Genomic DNA, 21,127 nt, shown 5'->3' on the forward strand with positions numbered 1-21,127 from the left:
GATCAGCATGAGACATTGAATTGACTTTAGATATATGACTAAAACAGTAGCAGACATATAACACTCTTTGGGAGATGGGAGTAAACAGTTACATAATTCTAAATGGCTTGTTCACGACTATTTGCTACAACAAATGATCCATTTGTATTGGGATGGGTACATGACAGTGTGCTGAAAGACCCATGACTCATAATAGAGTAACTTTTGTATGCCAGCCAGAAAACAGTTCTACCTCCAGTAGTACCTCTAAGCTCATCTTGAATGATCAATAATCCTTCTCTCACTCCAAAGGTATAGGAGACAGATCATGTATGGACATACCGTAAGTAGTTCACATCATAGAACTGATCTGAATGCAGCATTTCTATCTTTGCTCAGACCAAGATGTAATGCCTGCCTTACCACTAAAAAAAAGAGAGGCATCTCATCAAAATAAACCTAATGGTGCAATGCAAATTAACTCAATCAAGCCTTTTGCTGAATGAGATCAAATGATGCAGGATCTAGCTTACAATCCTATATGTTTGTGATTGAAATTCTTAATTAAAGAGCCAATCAATCTGATTAACAGCCAAACAACTGATCATGGATCGTGATGAGAGTGCGGAAACATTAACATATCACCCCTGTTTTGAAGTCCCTGCACTGGCTCCCAGTCAGCTACAGAATAGATTTCAAAATCTTGCTACTGACCTTCAAGTGTGTCCATGGAACCTCTCCCCAATACCTGAATACACAACCCCTAGCCTCATTCAGCAGCCTGGTCCGGCAACAGCCTCCAACTCCTTGTGCCCAAGACTAAGCCCCTTGCTTCTGGAATGAACTCCCGGAGGACCTCAAGACAGCCCAGACACTCTCCTTCTTCAAAACAGGACTAAAAACGAATCTCTTCAGACAGGCCTTCCTGTAGTCGTCTTTGTTGTTAATAGTGTATTGCTTCTTTTCGCTTTGAGATAGTTCAAATGAAAAACACTTTACAAATAAAATGTATTGTTATTGCTAACCCAGGGCTAGAAACCTAGGCAAATCTGATTTCCAATTAAGACATCCTCTCTTATAAATTAAAGGTACCCATCACAATATCTGCCATTGAGTCATAGCCAAGCAAACACATTTGATGTTTGTAACAAAAGTCATGAAACCATGGTCATTGGACAGTAAAAGGACAATTAAACACAATCATAGTAGTCTCCACTTTCTGTTTGTAGACTCACTTATTGCTGGCATTGTAATACAAAAACAGTATGATGGAGACACTGTTGGGAACTAAGCTGGGAATTGCCAAATTGAAGGTTGAATTGAAGGTTCAATGAGGATTGAAATATGGATTAACAACAATGTTTCAATGCATAGCAAATCTCCTAGAATGTCCTCTGCCACCGAAGGAGAAAGAACAGAGTGTCTCCCATCTGAAACAGAGAGATAAGACAGAGATCTCTGTACTAAGCCAAATATCTTAGCTACAGTCAAAGTGCCAGCTCAAAACAAAACAAAAAAAAACCATTGGGGCCAGTTATCCAAAGGCCATGTGGCAACGGAACCTAAAGTCCCCTCAATCATCTAGAAACTCATAAATAAACATAAGTTCTTAGAGATAATGTGTAAATGTCACAAACTAGACCATCCTACAGAGGACTCTGGTGACAAACAGGAAAGCTCTGCTGAGTGACAGTGAATCACAGCTTCCTGTACTCTGCCCAAACAGTCAAAAGAAGGTCAATCAAAGTCCCAAGTGGGAAAAATGTATGGGTTACTTGGAGAAAAAATATGACAAGACTCATAACTGTCCATCAATCAGCGAGATATATTGTATGCACTGACAAGTAAATAACAGTTTTGAGTATAAACCACAAAAGTAATAACGATGACAATTAAGAAAGGTGACAAGATGACAATTGGTGACAAGAGCAGAAATTCTGAAGAGAACAGCTCACCAGTTGAAGCATGTCATAGATGGACTCTGAGGAGCATTTGCTGTGCCTGCTCCACTTCAGGACAGACATGGCTGGGCACAGGTGGACAGGCAGAGATGCTAGCCTTGGGAAAGTGTCGCTCTTACACTGTCGCTCTCCAGCAAATTTCTCCACTTTATCCCTTTTAAGAAAATAAAAATAAAAAGGTGCTGTGGCGGTCGTGATGAAGGATGAGACCCAGGCGAAGCTGCTAAGCCTCCACCTCGCCCACCAGCACTTCCAGCCTTCCAACTCCCCTCCTTCGCATTCAGATCTGCTGTAGCGCTCTAATCTTGTATTTCTTTCTTCTCTCTCTCTCTCTCTCTCTTACTAAATGATGGCTAAGCATAGGCACATTATGACTGAGAGCAAGGACCTGACAAACTCCAGCAGCAGCACTGTAAACAAGGCATAATAATACTCATGTTCACGGAGGGCAGGGGGATGAAAGGAGCAGGAAGGAGGGAGTCTCCTCTCCAAGGTTGCAGCGGAGCAGGATTGGCTGGCCGCACCACACCGCAGTAGAATATAAATGCGGGAATTGGGAGGGTGGGGTGAGAGGGGAAGGGGGGGTGCAAGTGAGTTGCTGCAGAGGAGGAGAACATTAGAAGAATGGGTAAGAAAGCAAAATGAAAAGGAGGAAAGTGAACAACAAGGGGGGAATACAGGTAAAATACCTGTATGTGTTACTAGTGTTCAATGCAAATATTCTCAAGGGCTCAAATGTGTTTTAATGCCCACCTATGACATGTGGATTGCCACGCCAGGGAGGATATATTCATTCATAACACTGGAGAGTTCTAAATAGGAATGTCAGTATCGGCATATTCTTAAGAAAGCACTGCAGGTCAAGATCCTGGCTACTCCAGTGCTCCCAGCACATTCACTGAGACACACTTGTCAAAACATTGCCAAAGCAGGCCACTCCCACGAGAAGAGGGGGTGGACTGTAACTGCAGAGCAGTAAACAAACCATGTTAACATTTTTGCACAATTATTACAGAACTGACTACAGCAAACCATGCCAAGTCAATCGGTATTTCTGAGGAAAAAAATATTTCTCTCTGCATCCCAACTCATCTGCCAGCTTTGAAGTTGTATGACATGCAGCATCCTACCAAGTCTCATTCATCAGCAGGTTCATTAAATGCTTTCACTGGCACAACGTACAAGAGTCCACCATCAAATAATAGAGGTGCATGAAAAAAAGACCAAAGTAAAGAGAGAGAACGGGGAATGAATCAAGAGATGAATAACAGATAGAAGGTGTCAGCTCAGTAGACTAAAGTGAACTAAACCACAGCAAACCAGAACCTCACAGTCTTATATAACACTGTTCTTAAAAAGCAATACATTTACAGTCATACTTAGAGCCCAGTGTCTTCAATCCTGAGGAAAAACCTTGCTAATCAGTCATAGTTGGGGATAAGCATTTTGAATGAGCAACGTATAGTCAAATACTGGACAGACATGGATTCAGACGGACATGAATTCAGATAGTGAAGTCCTCAAACCTGGACTAAAGCCTAGAATAAAATTTAAAACACTAACTCCATGTTAAAATAATCAGATTTTAGAACATTACTTTGAATTGTCAAATATTTGGACTAGCATAAGAAGTAATGCAAAGCATACATATCTTGTAGCATTCACATTGGAAAATGGATGTAAAAGACAAATTCTTAGGTTTTTTAGCAAGCCCACCATTGGAGGAGCAAAGGCTGATATGGGGACAAGTGGACCAGGCCAGGACAGGGCAGCCCCATGCCCCAGAGCTGATTGAATATTCTGCAGTAGTTTTTTGGCCACCCTCCACAGATCCCCCACCTTTTGGCTATACAATGGGGAGGCAGTGAGACAGGGCTCTGAGAGAAATAGAGAGAGATAGAGGGAGGGAGGGAGGGAGAGAGAGAGAGAGAGAGCAAGAGGAGACAGCAATCTGCATGTGAATATCAATCCTGTGCCACCTCTCGAGCAGGAACCCAGCTGTCTTTTAGAGGACCGACTGTGTAGCTTGACAGCCTGCCAGTTGCCATGAAGTGCAGACTCTGCTGTTTTAATCTCATTTAGCACATTATTTCTCTTTTTGCACAGCTAAAGAAAAATCTGTCCTCTTGTTAGCTCCGCTATTGGGTGATCTACTTTACTCAGAGAGAACTGTTGTTGCATTTTAATTACCTACATTTAGCTCATATTTTTTGTGTGATTAATTCCTGTATGCTTGTTCTAGTCGAAAACCTTCTTGAGTTTGTTTGCTTGTCTATTCATTTATTTCGGAGTCTCATGAGTTCATGAGTGCGCCTCCATTAAACGATCTTAATCACCATACATTATCAAGCAATTAGAATGCAAGCTTAATCAAAGGGGCATCCATCTCTTAGGTCTTCCCTTCTAACAGAATCATTTCCCTCAGTCCCCTTGGCTGCAGCCTGTATTTGGTATTGCCAAAACGGACTCTGTTACAAGGTGTGTTAATGTAACAAGAAGGGATGTAATATAATAAAAATAATAATACATATAAGCCCTCAGCATTGTGAATCGTTTCATTTGAAAGCATTGAAATAGGCCAATTTCACTAATATGCTGCATTATTGTGAAATCTTGTATTCACAGCTAAAGGAGAAGTGGGTCATGATTCAAATACAGACAAGACCTGGATGCAGATTTATGCAGAGGCGGGTGAAATGTGTACATTACTCTGCTCCCCAGCCAAGAGTAAATGAACTGATGGCAGATGGTGCCTTAGAAAGTAGAGCAGATATGATTATTTGAAAAATATAATTAAAAAAAAAGCTGATTATAATTAGAACGCTGGACAGAGAGCAAGGAGATAAGAGACACTACATTGCATACAAGGAGTAAAGTCAAGCATTCAGAATATGTCTGCCCCTGCCCGTGTTCTCTTATAAGAGTTGGATATTGTAGATACTGAGACATGGTTATTCAGATGGCTCCACAAAATTAAATGAAGTCAAATGCTTACCTTTCTGCATTCATCAGCCTCACTGAAGATCTCTGAGTCATCGTCCAGACTGTCGCCTGAACTCTCCAGTGTGAGGCCAACTCCATCATCCAGGATCTCCTCTGTAACATCACCAAGACAAAGATGCCATAATGAGCAGCCGTCCTGCAAACCCCTCTCTCTCAGACATCTCACTATACCCAGGGCCATTGTTGACTTCTGAGACAGCCCCTATCAATAACCTTCAACCATAAATGAATAAGATAAACCATACAGGATAAAAAACAATAGTTATTAGCTTCTTGAAAACATAAAAAATACAGTCAGTTTTGTTGGATGATATCCATTTGCTGATCTGCCTGTGCTGACCTCCTTTCATGAACCTTTCTGTAACCTTTACTTTGCTTCTACTTTTCATGATGCACTGCAGTAAGGGAGGCAGCCAGTCTTGCCCTCTGTGCTCCACTCACCCTGACTCTGGGAGAAGATGTCTGTGTAGAGGTTGTCCTCTGCATCGGAGCGCCGTGGGGGCAGGTAGCAGAGCTGCCGGCGGTCCACAGAGGGCAGAGTGTTCACGGTCAGTGCCAGCGAAGCCTGGGAGAACGCAATCTTCATGTCTGAGAAGTTGAGACTAGAGGAGTCCTTCCCATTCAGCTGCAGAATCTCATCTCCTGCATTCAGTCCTGCAGAGCATAAGGAATTTCAGATCAATTTACCCTGTCTCATACACCCTCTACCACATAACCAAACTACTAATCTACTCTTTCTCAGCACCATGAGCTCATTAACACCCCCTACTCTATTATCTATTAGACTGTTATAATGTTGAATCTCAATTATGGCTAGATTAATAGCCCATTAAAAAAGCCAATGAAAAGGATGATTGCTCATCTCAGGTTTTCATATTAGCTGAAAATTAAAAAAAACACATATCACAACATGCCACATATCACAACATGATTGAAATAACACACCCAACACAAAAGTCATAGTAACACAGTGATGCACTGTGACTTCTTGGAGCAAGCTGACAATAATATGTATGGGGTTGTATCTAGATTCATCCCCCTCTTTTCCTTTTCTTTCAGACCCACAGGCATGACCCAGTTCTCTATGCCCTGTGAAATGTCAGCCTCTAAGGAGACACAGCACAGCTGTCCCCGTTGGCTCTCATTCCTCAGCCTGCAGCAATACTCTAATGCTACAGTGACATCATACGGTGTGCAGTGAGCTTTCTGTGCCGAACATGAGAAATCATTTCATATCATTTGCACCAAAGAGAGACTATCAGTGGGGTGTCACATTCAATTATCTAGTTCTCTGTGTTCATAGATAGGGAGCTGAGGAATTCTTGACTTGTTTATTCTCTTGTAGTTCTAATCCCCCAGCACAAAGAGGACGACATAGCGCCCTCTCAGAAGATGTGTTGATACACAAGTTGCAGACCCATAATACTCACAATACTTTAACCATATAAACTTATTTTTTAACAATGTTCATAGGACAATTCCAATCGATTAAAAGTAAAAAGTGTGAAAATCAGCTAAGTGTCTGGAGTGTGGAGGCCAAGGAATCAGTTGGCCATCTGGCAGGCACACTGCAAAACGTAGTGGCCACTCGTAGTACCGTCGTTCTCACTTGTAGTATTAGTTCTGCCCACAAAGACAATGTAAATCCCAATGTAATTCCAATGGCAGAGTTGGTATTGTTCCTATGAGGCAAATGAGGTCGACTCAAACATGACTTTCAAGTTCTACAATTACTTTCAAATATATAAATTCATGCCTTGGCCGTCGTCATTTTCTTATAGCCCAGATCATAATCTAAAATTACAACTTTGTGATAATGAACTGAGATGTCCAACTATAGTAGAACATTAAATATATAACGACATGCACAGCTTCAGAAAAGAAAGTGATAGGCTATTATCAGATTCATAACCAGGCTTAGAAATGAGACACATTTTTATGAGAGGACAACAACTGAATAATCTTGTCAATGTATTGCTGATGGAAGCTATTTAAGGCTTTGGTTGATGCCATTGGCAAAATCTAGGACATTTGAATCATTAAACTGTGGATTATTTCACATGATGATAATGGATTATCACCTGTACACATCTGAAGGTTGGGTAAAGCTTAATACGATATGTATGCAACTTTCTACAATGTAGCCTAACCTTTACCATTATCAACACTTATCGCTGTAGGCTATCTGAAGATATGGGTATAGGCAAAGCTTCCATACTATTTAACCTATGCTACTTACAATGTAACTATTACCATTCTCTCGTGATTGACATTGGATCAAACTAATGGGCACCTATAGGCCTAATGTTGTTTAATCAAATAAATATCAAATCATTAGGCTACAGGACTCAATTTATAACCAGGATTCTGTAGCAAAAGTAGGCTATTACTTTACTTAAAAACTTGCGTTATATGGGCATTTAACTTTTAGACATCACAACTTCAGAACACAAAAAATAAATTTCATAGAACGAGGGACGCTGTCATGAGCGGACATCGTGAGTGAAGATCAACAATCTTGTTAATCGTGGCTAGTGATGGAAGACATTACATAAATGAGAGAACGTTGGAAGATAGATAGATAGATGGAAGGATGATGGCTGGGTAATTGAAAGAAAGTGAGTAGTGTGAGTGTGAGTAGCCAGAGAGATGAGTTCCATGGCAATTGCAGTAACATTGTTGAGATTAGGGGCCAGTTGCATAAAGTAGTTAAGACTGGCCTAGACCGGTATTATTTTAGCTGTAAGACTAGGCTAATTTCAGTTAGTCAGTTGCATAAACATTAAGACTGACTTACCATTAGCCCAAAAAGTTAGACTGCCTACCCCTAAGCTAAATTTGATCTAAGACCTATGTTGTCATGGCAACAGCTGACTAGTCATTAAAAAAATAACTGTCTTAACTATTTATATTCGCATACAAATATGCTTAGTGTGTTGGCAACCTTGGCAACTAGCTACCTAACTGCTAGACAGCACACCGATAGCTGTCAAGCTGGCAAATACACCTAAATAGCTAGCACGTTTGCCTTTCCAAATCTAAATGAGAGGCTCATTTAGTTTGGAAAACAATAGCTAGCTAACCTAATATGGCATATATCTTTACACTTTTATGAAAAGATTTTCCATCTGAAAAGAGGACACACATAACAACAAGCAACCATTCTACGGGCAAGTGGGGGAGGGTTCTTGGAATATAACATCCAATGAAATTGTGAGCACATTCTCCCATCGCTCCATTCAGTTCAATCCAAGCCAGAATGGCTAATCTAAAATTCTTCAGACCTCGAAAAGAGGCATCAGAATAACATCATCTGGAGGTAAGGCTACACAAGACTATAGTAACAAAGGTGCTCACAGAATGTTGGCCTAAATCAACATTCCACCATGTTAACCAGATGAGAGTTTTGGGGATTTAAAAAGCTTAATAGTTATAAGGATTCATAATGTTTTGTTTTCTGCACATTTTACAGTTGAATTGGTTTGAATAGCTTGAAAGATGTAAGAACATTGGTGGTTCAAAAATGTTTGAATAGTTAAAAAAGGGTTACAATAATAAGTTTGAAAAATATAAATGTAAGCAATGCAAGATAGAGGTCTGCACATTTTACAGTTGGATTGGTGTGAATCACTTAAAAGTTGTAGGAGGAGTAGCATGTGGAAGAATTGGAATAATAATAATAACTAGAAAAGGAAGTTTCAGTAGAAACGTCATGTGCTTGCTTAGCTGGCTAAAGTGGTGACCATTGAAACCCATGTTGAGTTGTACACTATGAGCAGTATAACAATTATTTCTTCCCTAATTTCTTTCCAAATTAAGACTTCTGTGAACATTTTGAAGTTGGTTTGGTGTTCCTAGTTTTAACAGTGTAAGAGCAGTGGGGTTCTTAGAATCTCAAAGAGCCTGGGGGTAGTTCAGTGGAGTGAGAGAGTCTTCAATCTACTATAAGTAACTACTAAGTAATGTTAAGTTATATCTAACTAACCCAACAGTAAATATAATTTCTATACTTAAATTGATGAAGAAAGAGAAAGTGAGAGATAGGGAAAAACAGTAAAAAGGTGTATATATATATATATATATATATATATATATATATATATATATATATATATATAGAGAGAGAGAGAGAGAGAGAGAGAGAGATATAGATATATAGATAGATAATTGTTGCCACAGGTGTGCCTCTGGAGAACAGATGCAGAGAAGTGACATTATGGGGGACACTGATTGCAGTGGCCACTTCCGGCCACTATGGGTGAAAGGGACGCGCTGTTTCTCCTTTTGCAGCTGCTGCACTAGTTAACATAGTTAACAATGATAAACCTTTGAGATATCTTCAAGTAAGAACTTACAGTGATCAGTTAAACCCAATGGAATGTTCATAGTGTTAAAAGTATGCAGTATCAAAAAGCTGCATTCAAGTTGTGTTCAGAATGTTCTGGGTGTGCTCATCTTAAAAGATAAAAGAGGAGTAGTGTATTTAATCTAGGCCTACTGTAAATACATGTAACCTTAATCTTACTAACCCAAAAGTAAACATAATTGATATACTTAGGTTGAAGAAGATAACAAATAGTAGTGAAAATGAATAGTGAGAGATAAGATGGGGGGGGGACAGTAAAAAATACGATAGATTATTTTGCCACAGGCAGGACTTAAACCCTGGTCTGTAGGGCTGGAAGGCATTGTCATAACCATTAAGCCAAGGAGAGGTCTTGAATGTTGGCCGGATTTGGACAGCATTGACCAAAATGGCATGTTTTTTGTGCCGCAAAGCAAACATGTAGCTGCAATAAACGTAGTTGGTATTGGTGACTTGCAAGTTACATAGCTAGCTATTATTCTAGATTAGATTGAATGGTAGATTAGATCTAGTTAGTCTATTTGTAAAGAACAGAGCTAGCTTGCTAGAGACATAAGAAACTTGCTAGTCAGCATGCTAGCTAGCTAACACATTTTTAGCTAGCAATAGTGATATTGGTTATCTTCCATATGGCAGTTTTATTCAGTGAAAAGGCATCGTTAAGACTATAGGCAACAGAGAGGTATTGAATTCACAAGTGTTATTTTGACAACATTTGCGTAATTCAGCTTATAAAACACAACTGGTTGCTAAACGATTTAATGGCCATCATGAACTCTTTGTAACTTGCTAAATTCCAAACTCAGTTAAGTTTAATTTTTAACTCAATGTAAAACTAATGGGACTTTTTGCAGTTACAAAAAGTTTAATAGTTTAAAAAGTATAGCAGACATCAAAAAGCTTTTTACAGGGTTATTTTCAGTTTTCTGCACATTCTAAAATTGGTTTGGAGTGTGCCGCTTAAAAGGTGTAAGAACAGCAGGGTTCCAAAATATGATCTTTTGGTCACCATAGACCTCTATGTTAAAATGTGCACTTTTACATGGTAATATTTTACAAAGTATAATTAGTATCAAAAAGTTAAACACAAGCAACTCAAGTTAGATCTCTTGCTGAAGCAAGCCCACTAATAAGTATTAGCAAGAACAATAGTTGGAGTTGCTGAAGCAAGCCCACTAATAAGTATAGGTAAAATAAGTCATTGGAATATCAAGAGTTGGACTTGCTGATGCAAGCTCACTATTAAAATTGATGGTTAAATAACATGAAACACAGTATCGTTGCCATATTGAAACTAATCGCTTGGTATATTTTCAACAGCTAGGCAGAATATGATCTTCTTTCAGAAATGTGCTGTGTCTGTATTGCTCTGTTTTGCATTGATGGTTGCTGGCTGAGGGCTGAGGCATGTTCATGTGTGCTTCTTGTCTGTGTAACCTAGTGCGCATGCTCAAACTCATTTGATGGGAAATGAGGGTTAATGAACCTTTGGCGAAGGCTAATCCGCCCGCCTTCACGTCAGTAATGTAGAGCTGCTGTACTCCATCCTCCTCGACCACCGAGATGGAGAAACCTGGAAGAGTTAGGGAAAGTGTGAAACAGACAGACAGGGGGGGGCTCTATTAAAGAAAGCACATCACCAAATCATCAGAGGAATTTACTGCACTGACGGGAATCAAAACCGCAGATAGTCAGGATGTATCCCATCATAACAGCTAGTGGAAATGTTGAAATAGGAGTAAATCAGAAATGTGATTCTTAGCATTTCAAATGATCTGTGATTGTGAACATAGAGTATATGATATTTGTGGGCCTTACCATAACCAATCATGCAGGATTCATCACGGTCAAACTGGATGACTTTAGTTATTTTGGAGCAGAGCTCTATCTCTTTGTAAAGCTGTGAGGAGACAGAACATGCATTTCTAATTATATAAAGCAAGAATGTAACCCAGAGTGTAACACACAGTATATATACTGGTAAGTGGGTTACTGACAGAAAGGCATAGATTTTCAGTGTTCAAAGAGAAATAATAAACACACACGTCCAGGACAATATTTTTTATGAAAGAAGGTTTACATATGAATCATTGAAGCAAAACCTGGAGACATTAAAGACATTTGCTAATTATAGTGAGGCCTATACGGATGAGGAAATCAGTAAATAAAACACAAGGCAGTTCTCTGAGGAAAACATATGGATTCTAATTAACTGACCTGTTAATAATTCATAACATATGACACTTCACCATCACTGGGGATTTACAGCTCACTGCACTTTACATCTTAGGAATGAAATGCAATGCAATGGCTTTCATACGAAGCCTGTCTTTCAAAAGTAAGAATGTACTATATAGTCAGAAGTTTGGATAAGGGTTTGAGAACTCAGGAGGGTACTAAGACTGAGGGATGAGATTATCTGTGAAAAACAAGACAAAACGTACCAAGTCACACACATCTTCCTCAGGTTTGGGGATGTAGAATTGCACTTGGTTTTCGATTAAAAACTTCAGGCGCAAGTAATGTTTAGTGGGATCCAGTTGGTGAGCCTATGGAATTTAGGAGAGGGGACAAAAAGAGGATTGGTACAGCATAAGTAGGCTGATAAATTCTCATGGAGGGCATAGGAAGAACCCATTAGAGTAAGTCACATTTAAAACTGTGTTCAAACTCTGAAGCGTACTAGTACTAACAACGTACTAGTGGAAAGAATGTAATGTAAGGTATATATATATATATATATATATATATATATATATATATATATATATATATATATATATATGTATATATATGTATATGTATATTAGTAACACCCATAATTTGAAAACATTTGTTGATGTAATATAATATCAGTATAATATTTGTTCATGTTTTTCTCCAAAATGTGCCTGCTACAGAGCATTTCCATTGGACATAACCCTATGCAATGACTTGGCAGTGAAAAAGCATTACAGAGAGAGAGAACTGCAATGATGATGATGATGATGATGATGCATCATTTTTATATATATTTATACATTACCCTGGAGAATGGACAGCTCTGCAACAAGAGACTAAATCCAAACAATATAACTCAATCCACAAATTACTTCCCAGCCATTTCACGCTTAGTACTACAGATACTAAATGAGCCTGGCATTTTGTGGATTATGATGTTCATTGGTGATCATGCTATTCTGGCTTGACATACCAACGAGCATTACATCCAGTACATAAGATAGTAATTAGCTCAATAAAGGGACAGTGGCTTCCCCTCAAATGCTCTAAAGCCTCTTTGAGCAGACATATGAACAATATTCTACATTGAGAGGCATGGATCAGATAGGGCCGATATCAGGTTGTTACCTTGCAGATGGTGTCCAGGGCATCGAGAGCCGACTCCCTAGGCTGAATGATGGCTAGTACGGGCTGGTCGTTTGGCAGACACACCCAGGACGGCGTGAGTTGGTCAGGCACCCAGATATCACTGTCTGTGTTGGACTGAGGGAGGCTTTTTACCGTCCCCTCATCACTTTTCTATAAAAACAGAGAAAAAAGGCTTATTCTGCCAGCTATCACAATAATATCAGATGTATTCAACAGTGTATTCAAAGATACTCTACATACTCTAACAATACATTTTCTGAGGGAAATACTTTGATAAAAAAAATTCAAACGAACATTTTAATATGTGACAGAGGTCTCCAATTTTAGAGAAAATGTTTTCTCTCTAACTGTACTTCAGAGCTTTGACCTCACAATCACTAGTCAGCATCCATGTTAGCCAAAAATGATGTTGGAGATATTCCATCTGAGCTTTGACTTATACCTTAGTGTCAACTTGCTGCCAAACTATGAAGATTAATAGTGCCTACTTACCACACTTTCCCTGGCAGCATCAATGTATATGCCCTCTAGAGACTTTTTCACTGGGTCCTCGCCATCAGCAAAGACCTGCAGGAAAAGTGCAAGAAACTTATTCACCACCTAAACCTTCACACTTGTCTATGCTTAAACAATCATGGCTTCATAATGCATTAAGACCTTGTGGGAAACAGTTTTGAGATCTATCTGGCCTTTAATTTGGAGAGAATTGCATAAATTATAGTGAGATTTAAATTAACACTGCCCTAATATACATCATAGACATACAGTATATGATAAATATTGAGTCTATTCTGTGACAGTGAAAGTTGCAAACCTGGTTGATAGTGGGGTGCCCTTTAGTCTTCTTCTTTGAGGTAGTGTCCAGTCCCCAGAGAGAGGAGAACCTGCTCTTGCGTTTGCTGGAGGAGCGGGACATGACCTGTGTGCGTCGCCTCACCCCGGTCTCTGTACGAGCTGCCACCTAGCATGACAAAACATCATCATTAGAGAAGAGGACTTGATATACAAGACATCACCACCACATCATCATGACAGACAAGATTATGTCTTACAAACTTCAGTGCCATATTCTAAAAACATAAACATACTTCTATGTATGTCTCTGGATCATGCCTTACTGGATATATAGGGTGATAACATAAACATACAGAGTGTCAATGTCAGTGTCATTCATAAGCTGCATGTGCATGCTGATCTTAGCACAGCATGCCATTTCTAGGCTAGTTTGTGACTGAGAAAAATAGTTCTCTCTCCCCCATACTATCAAGTCACGTATTCGCTATTCTTCAGCAACTAACTCTCTTTGAAATAGTCTGAATTACACATTAGTGTTTTAAATGGTATTACAAAAGACACACAAAGACATCTGACCAAATGGAGGGTATTCTAAACTTAACTTGGGCACCCTCATTCTGTCAGTTTTTTGTTCATGATTCCCCTCAGCCTTGTTGGAAATTGTGCTGATGATGTTATTTCGTGGGAGGGAGGGCAACCAGGAGAGAGCTTAGTCGTGGGAAAGCGCTTTAAGATCTCTTTTGTTAATCATTCTATCCTGCTGTCTTGGTGCTCAAACACCCACCTGCTATGAGGCGCATGTAGGCGGCTAGAAACCTTATTGATCAGCCAACACCGCGCTCCAAATAAAATAAAAGTGATCCCCCGCTACCAATGCTTACTTCTTGTTCTCGAGTCTGAATTGATTACCTCATAACCACTGTGGAGGACGCCAGCATGATGGCAACCCCTCACGAACAGGTGTCCTCAAATAGCCCATGTGCAAAAATAGCATACAGCATACATAACATGGATTGAGATCATGTTTGGCTATATAGTTAACCCTTTCCCAGGCCAAAGAAAGGCAGTAGCTGAAAATGTAATTCAACATTTCAGATTTTGATCGTTAGGAAGTCTTGAATGTCATAATTAGCAATGAAAAAACAGCTTGACATTACATACATTATCATTATTATTATTATTATTATTATTACAGTACATACAGTTATCAAATAAATCCACAGTAAAAAACAAAGATAATCCGAGATGGAGAGTAGGCAAAAGAGGACAGCCTTGTTCCTTCTCCACTCTTGAAGAGGCAGTAAGAGAGGGGTAGTTACCAGTGCATGGAAGGAGGAGACAGAGAATATGCCTAGACGGCCCATGGCCAGCTTGGTTGGGCGAGAGGCAAAGGCCAGGAGACGCTTGGGGTTGGGCAGCTCGCCTCCCTGCAGGCTAGCCAGGTAGCACCTGAACCGGAATAGATCCATGTGAAACTGCTCCAGGTTCTGCTCCCACAGAAAGATCTGTTGGACAAGAAAACAACAAATCCAGTTGAGTTAATTGGTCATCGGCAAAGATGCATGAGCAGATGTAGCAGCTTGCCATGGCTGATATCACAGCGACTCGACTGTGAGTGTGTCTCTCTAACAACAATACCCTTTGTTTGTGACCTTTGGGCTAAGATGGGGCCGAGCCTTTTCTCTTGTTCCAGGGGCTCATTCGCCAGTATGCTCAATGTGCTGCCAACCTGCACTCTTTCCCTAATGTGTTTAGTGTTTACAGGGGCAGTAGAGCAGGACATTGTGATTATTCATCAGGATGTCCCCTCCCTGTCACAGTCCTGCACTAGTTTTTGGGGAGAGGGGAATAGAGCGACAGCGGAGGGGTCTGTCCCGCTGCCAAGTAACCCAGAGAAGAGAGAGAGACAATACTGCACATTCCGCTGGCAGATAGAGGCTGGGAGCGCTTGGGCTTTCTGAGGAGCAGCCCTACTTCCATTCAGCTCAGCACAATGTGAAACCTGACACTGCCAAACAGCCCGCTCCAACCAGGCACTACCTAACCGCCAGAACAAAGGCCATTTGATCTTCCTTTCATGTAAACAGCCCTGTTAACTACAATACGAACTTAGCAATTAATTTAGAGAATAATAGATCCATCTATCAGTGTCAACTGGGCCAACATGATGGCATCACACAAACAATGAATAACCTGAATAAGTATCCTAATTGTTATTGCCACTGCCATAGCGGTAGGCTCTCTCAAGACATGCTCAAGACAAGAGAGAGAGTGTTAAAGTCCACCTGATCAATGATAGTCTTCCTCTTCTTGGTGTCAGTGACAGCAGACAATTGCATGTCACCCATCTTCTTCATCTTTTCATCCATATCAATCTTTTGCTCCAGCTTCTTGATCTCGGCTCGCAGCAGGCGCACCGTGTCCTCTCTGTGGTGCTGGCGGGCCACAGCGGTGGCACAGGCTGAGTGGATGGCTGTGATCCAGTTCTCCAGCTCTGTCTGACTACAGGTCTACACACAGGGAGGGGCCCAAGGTTAATGGACAGGAGAGGTCAGGAGCAGTCAATAAAGGGCTGCCTGTGTGCCACCTTCACTTTCATTACACCCTAACCCTATGCTGCATTTTATTGGCTTTGTAGGTTTACTTGTAGAGTCCTTCACCACATAACACACTTTGCGTGAAATAGATACAGATGTAATACGTACACAGAAAGGGGTGTTTTCAGTTTTCTAAATTGAAGATGGTAGACATTTGAGACAGGTGATAAGAGTTTTCTCACCTGAAAAAGAAAGGCATCTCCGAGGGAGTTACTGATGCAGAAGACAAAGTCTTTTTTGGGATGTTCTGGAACAGCCTGGACTATACTGTTCTCTGCCCAGATGGCATGCTTTGGAATGCTGTTGTGGTCAATGCCTGAACGGCCATCAGTCTCATAGAAAAACAGAGTGCAACCTTGGAGACCAAAACAAGGAATTTATTACGAACAAAACATAAAAAAGTTGTGACTATTTAGAGTAACAGCTTACTTGCATCAAAGATATAATTGGACTACCCTGCAGAAAAAACAGGACACATTTTTATAAATAATGGTTTGATTTGTTTCATCAATTTACTTCTGCTCTCCAGTGGCCAACATTAAGAAGTGCAGGGCTGAATTATTGAGGAAGGAGGCATCATCATCAGATTGCTGATTTGATTTCAGGCCTAGTCAAGGACTATTAGGGATAATAATACGTACCACTAGGGAATCTATCCGGCTTGAATGAAAAGATGATTTATTGAACAGTTTCAATTGAACAGTAAATTACATTTGCAATACATGAAAACGTAAAACTATAGTACCACTGCAAATACAAGAACCATGTTGTTGAAATGTAAGCCATTAATGTTATCTCGGACAAGACTCACCCTTCAGGGAGACCCAGTAACTCTTCCACTTGCGACGGGTAGCAGACTCCACCTTCTTGTTCTTCTTGTGTACTAGGAAGTTCTTTACAGCGAGCCTGCCAGCCTTCCGCACGGTTCCCTGGGCAACACTGAGTAGGGGGTCAGACTGGTAGGCGGAGCTCATGGTGCTCTGCTCATCACTCAGGGCTGACCCCGCCTCCTCCAGACTCTCAGTCTTGCAGGAGCTCATCTCCAGCTCCTGACGGAAGTTTTCATACACACCCTGGACACCCTCGCTGGCCCCGCCCCCACTGCTGCTGCCGCTATCACTGCCGGCGAACATGCTCCTGCCGGCCGCCGAGCACATGGAGTAGGAGGCTGACATGGTCTTATAGCGTCGGGACTGGTGCTCCACCTCGGCCGTCACCCCGTCGATACCACTGTCCTCATACTCACTGCCGTCCCCAGCCGTGACATCCTGCAAGACAATGTAAACACAAGACAGGTTGACCTAGGCTCCAAATGTAGTCATGAGGGTAATTTGAAATCTGCACTGACCGGGTGGTGCATAAAGTAAGGCAACGCAAGGTCTTACAAGAGGTTATACATTTGGATCACATCAAAGAGTGGGAACAATTAATTAAAATGTAAAATGTAATCCTGATTGTAAAATGGGGGAGGGGACCATTGACCATAAACTGCCAATGTTACAACAACTTTATTTTTCAACCCATGTGCAATTATGTAGCAACGTTAGATGATAAGCATCAAATGACAACCTTAAGTCAATATTGAAAAACATCCATCACATAACAATGTCTAATAAACTATTGATTCCATTCAACAGGTGACTAACCAACAACCATAAAATAACAATGTCAATCCAACATTGCAAAAGCTACAGAGCTGTTGCATTTTGATATTGAAAAAAATCACTTTGCTTATTTTTTTTTTTTTACTGTTGCACAACTGTGACACAATACAAAATGCCCATGGGGTACAGACACAGCTATGGGCTCATGGGAGATTAAGGAGGTTCTACCAAATTCTGTATGTCCATCTGATCACATGACCAAATTATGCGCTCCATAGCTCCATTGACCCGTGCTAACGGTGACCCACAGTGACGGGGGAACCACGTTTTACTGTTACACTCCTCCACAGGCCTCCCATTATCATAACAAAGGAATGAGGCATTTCAAACACTGAGTGACTTTAAGCTCCCTCCATCACAGAAAAACAACAGAGCCATCAGGAAACAGCATTTTACAGTTACTCCACCGGCACAGGAGACATGCTTTCTTAACGCTTAATCCATTTTCAGAGCTTATTATCATCTACCCCACAAATAAAACAGAGGAATAGCTCAGACACAATGGAAAAGGGAATAAGGAAAGTAGTCTTTTGAGATAGTCTTGTTAAATGGGATGTAACCAGAGTACATTAGGATTCTGAGCAGCTTTTCAGTCGGGGGCTGCTGCAGGGACCATGAAAAACCTGTGACGAAGGTAGCTATGACGTGCATTTCAGATCTCTGAGTACTGCTTGAGAATATCAAACAACCATCAACACAAAGTATATATGTTTATGGACAACAACAACTAAATATGTAAAATAAAATAAGTAAAAAAAGGTATATTCAAATGTGTTTGTTTTTCATGTGGAATGAGTCATATCATAAGGATCTAATTATGATGAAAAATTACAATGGAATCTGTGCACTTCTTACCTGTATGGTCTGTGCCCTTCGACCCTGCATACTGGCACACATGGCTGCCTGGTGATTGCTCAGGCCCTCAGACAGGCAGTGAGAGCGCCGGCATGGCAGGGTGTAAGCGCCATAGGAGTTCCCATCCTCCTCTGAAGGTGAGAGCATCTTCAAGTCATCTTCACCGTCATGGGTAGCCCTGTTAGCATCGTGCCACTTTGTATAGCGGCTGTGGGGTTGCCTGCGGGCAGGGCTTTTCTGGCCATAGAGCTCGTCCAGGGAGTTGGCTCTGTTAGCCGAGTCCAGAGCCTCTAGTCCCTGGGGCCTGGACTGCAGGTGCCCGTCACAGTCAGTAAAGTCTCTCTCATCTGCTGTCTCGATGATCTCCTCCGTGCTGGTCAGGTGCTCTTGGCTGAGGTCAGACAGAGAAAACTCCAGACTGTCCTCTCGCCACATGTCCGCAGACTTGGACCTCTTCTTCTTGAAGCTGATGCTCTCCCTAGGGCCGTCCCTAGTTTTCTGGAGGTAGGTCACCTCGCCTGTGTACAGTCCTCTGTCCTGTGTTGCCTGGTCACCAAGCCCTGGAGATGTCGTCAAACGCATGGTATCCATGTGCACTGATGGATCGACCAGGTCGTTGTGGAAGGACACAGGCCTCAGGTTCATGGCCATGCGGTCCACCCATATGGGACTGCCGAAGTCAGAGAGGACATTGGTCTCGTTGAAGGGCTCCAGGCCGTGGTCGGCCAGAGACTGGGGGATGCTGGGGGTGCTGCTAGAGCGTGTGCTGGTCTCAGAGTTCCTGTGCTCTACTTTCCCTGATGAAGCATGTCGAGAGTGTCTGGACTGCTTGTTGGAGATGCGTAGAGAACGAGACATGTGCTTGCGGGACAAATGGCCATGTTCATTACCATAAAAGGCATGGTCCCCATTCTGACTCTCAACATTTCCCATGGTTCAGCGTCTAATTAGGAAAGGAGGCATGATGTGAGTTAAGATACATAAATTGCCCAAATACCTGTAAAGTATCTCTGTAACTACATCAGTAACATGTTGTTACACAGTACAACTGCTCTCGTAGCAACTGCTCTGTAATTACATAGTAACGGAGTTGAGTAGTTTGTGTTAATATACTATACAATATTCTATATTCCATGCAATTACTACTTAACAACATGTTAATACAATGTTGTCACAAGAGAAATTATATCATTCAAGCCTAAGTAACACACTAAATGGCTTGAGACTTGGATCAAAAAACAAAACGTAGATTCATGTAAATTAACATCTGGTTGACAAAATGTATATACAGTGCCCTGCGTAAGTAATGGGACAGTGAAGTATTTCTTTCACAAACAATTACTATGAGGTTAATGTATACATTCTCAGCTTTTATTTGATGGTATTTGTGCACATATTGGTATCACCATTCAGATATTAGAACACTTTTTATGCATAGTCCCCCTATTTCAGGGTACCCACAAGTGATGGGACAATTGGCTTGACAGGTGTTTCTAGTCTGTATGGCTTGTGCATGTATAGATTCCACTGAAACTGCCTCACTTGTGTTCATTGATGATGTAACTGCTGACGTCAGTAGCAGGATGAATTCTGAAGTGTACGGAAACATCTTGTCAGCCCAAGCACGAGCAAATGCTTCCAAACTTATTGGACGACACTTCCTCATACAGCAGGACAATGACCCAAAACCTACTGCCATAGCAAGTAGGGCGTTTTTCAGGGCCAAAAAGTGGAAAGTTGCTGACAAGACAACCTCCAGATTTAAATCCTATTGAACATGCATTTCATTTGCTGAAGAGGAGACTTGAGGCAAAGCATCCTGAAAACAAACAACAACTAAAGATGGCTGCAATACAGGCCTAGCAAAGCATCACCAGAGAAGATAACCAGCGTCTGGTGGGGTCAATGGGTCACAGACTTCAGACAGTTGTTTCATGTGTGAGGGGAAACAGATTTATCATCTATCATTTTATATTCTTATAATCAATATAGCCATGCAACAATCTATTTCAATCAGTATAACCTTGTCATGATTCTTATATTTTGTTCAGTCATTCAATGATTCTGTTATGATCAGTATTATACTCATTTATGATTTTATGTAGTAACGGTACAATACAAGACAGTCAGTCAGTATGGCGCCAGTTATATCTGTCTCCTGGGCTCTATCTGTTGGTGGGTACATGCTGAATTAGGTGCAAGGCCACCCTGACCTAAAGGGTGGCCTATTGTTATTGAACTGTGCTTGTATTACTGTCCCTATAAAATGGTTGCTTGAAAACACCTTATCTGAGAGAGTTTGAGACAGAGAGATTGTGCAATCTGCCAGAGAGTTGGGTTAGGGATCAAACGTGTCCTCTTTTATTTAAAGTATTCAATTTGGGCCCAAGGGATTTCCTTGCACCCTAACACATGCAAAGGATAGTCGAGCAAATACTAAACATGAGTGTTTAATTTAAAGACATTTGATAAATCTGTCCCATCACTTTTGGTGGCCTAAAATAGGGGGACTATATCTAAAAAGCATTGTAATTTCTG

General features: G+C 41.0%; 1 protein-coding gene across 1 annotated transcript in view; it reads right to left on the bottom strand.

Moving 5' to 3' along the window:
- LOC310822249 (rho guanine nucleotide exchange factor TIAM1-like) overlaps positions 1 to 21,127 on the bottom strand; it is a 46,845-nt gene that overhangs the window by 6,044 nt on the left and 19,674 nt on the right. The window contains exons 3-15 of the mRNA XM_083694596.1: positions 18,590 to 19,532; positions 16,882 to 17,338; positions 16,253 to 16,425; positions 15,759 to 15,983; positions 14,793 to 14,978; positions 13,493 to 13,639; positions 13,171 to 13,245; positions 12,658 to 12,828; positions 11,754 to 11,858; positions 11,128 to 11,209; positions 10,796 to 10,882; positions 5,385 to 5,597; positions 4,936 to 5,036 (exon numbers count right to left, since the gene is read on the bottom strand). Coding sequence (XP_083550722.1) covers positions 4,936 to 5,036; positions 5,385 to 5,597; positions 10,796 to 10,882; positions 11,128 to 11,209; positions 11,754 to 11,858; positions 12,658 to 12,828; positions 13,171 to 13,245; positions 13,493 to 13,639; positions 14,793 to 14,978; positions 15,759 to 15,983; positions 16,253 to 16,425; positions 16,882 to 17,338; positions 18,590 to 19,522 — 2,955 coding nt within the window. The 5' untranslated portion in view covers positions 19,523 to 19,532. The remainder of the gene's footprint in view (positions 1 to 4,935; positions 5,037 to 5,384; positions 5,598 to 10,795; positions 10,883 to 11,127; positions 11,210 to 11,753; positions 11,859 to 12,657; positions 12,829 to 13,170; positions 13,246 to 13,492; positions 13,640 to 14,792; positions 14,979 to 15,758; positions 15,984 to 16,252; positions 16,426 to 16,881; positions 17,339 to 18,589; positions 19,533 to 21,127) is intronic.

This window comes from Argentina silus (assembly GCF_951799395.1).
Source record: "Argentina silus genome assembly, chromosome: X".
Taxonomy (NCBI): Eukaryota; Metazoa; Chordata; class Actinopteri; order Argentiniformes; family Argentinidae; genus Argentina; species Argentina silus.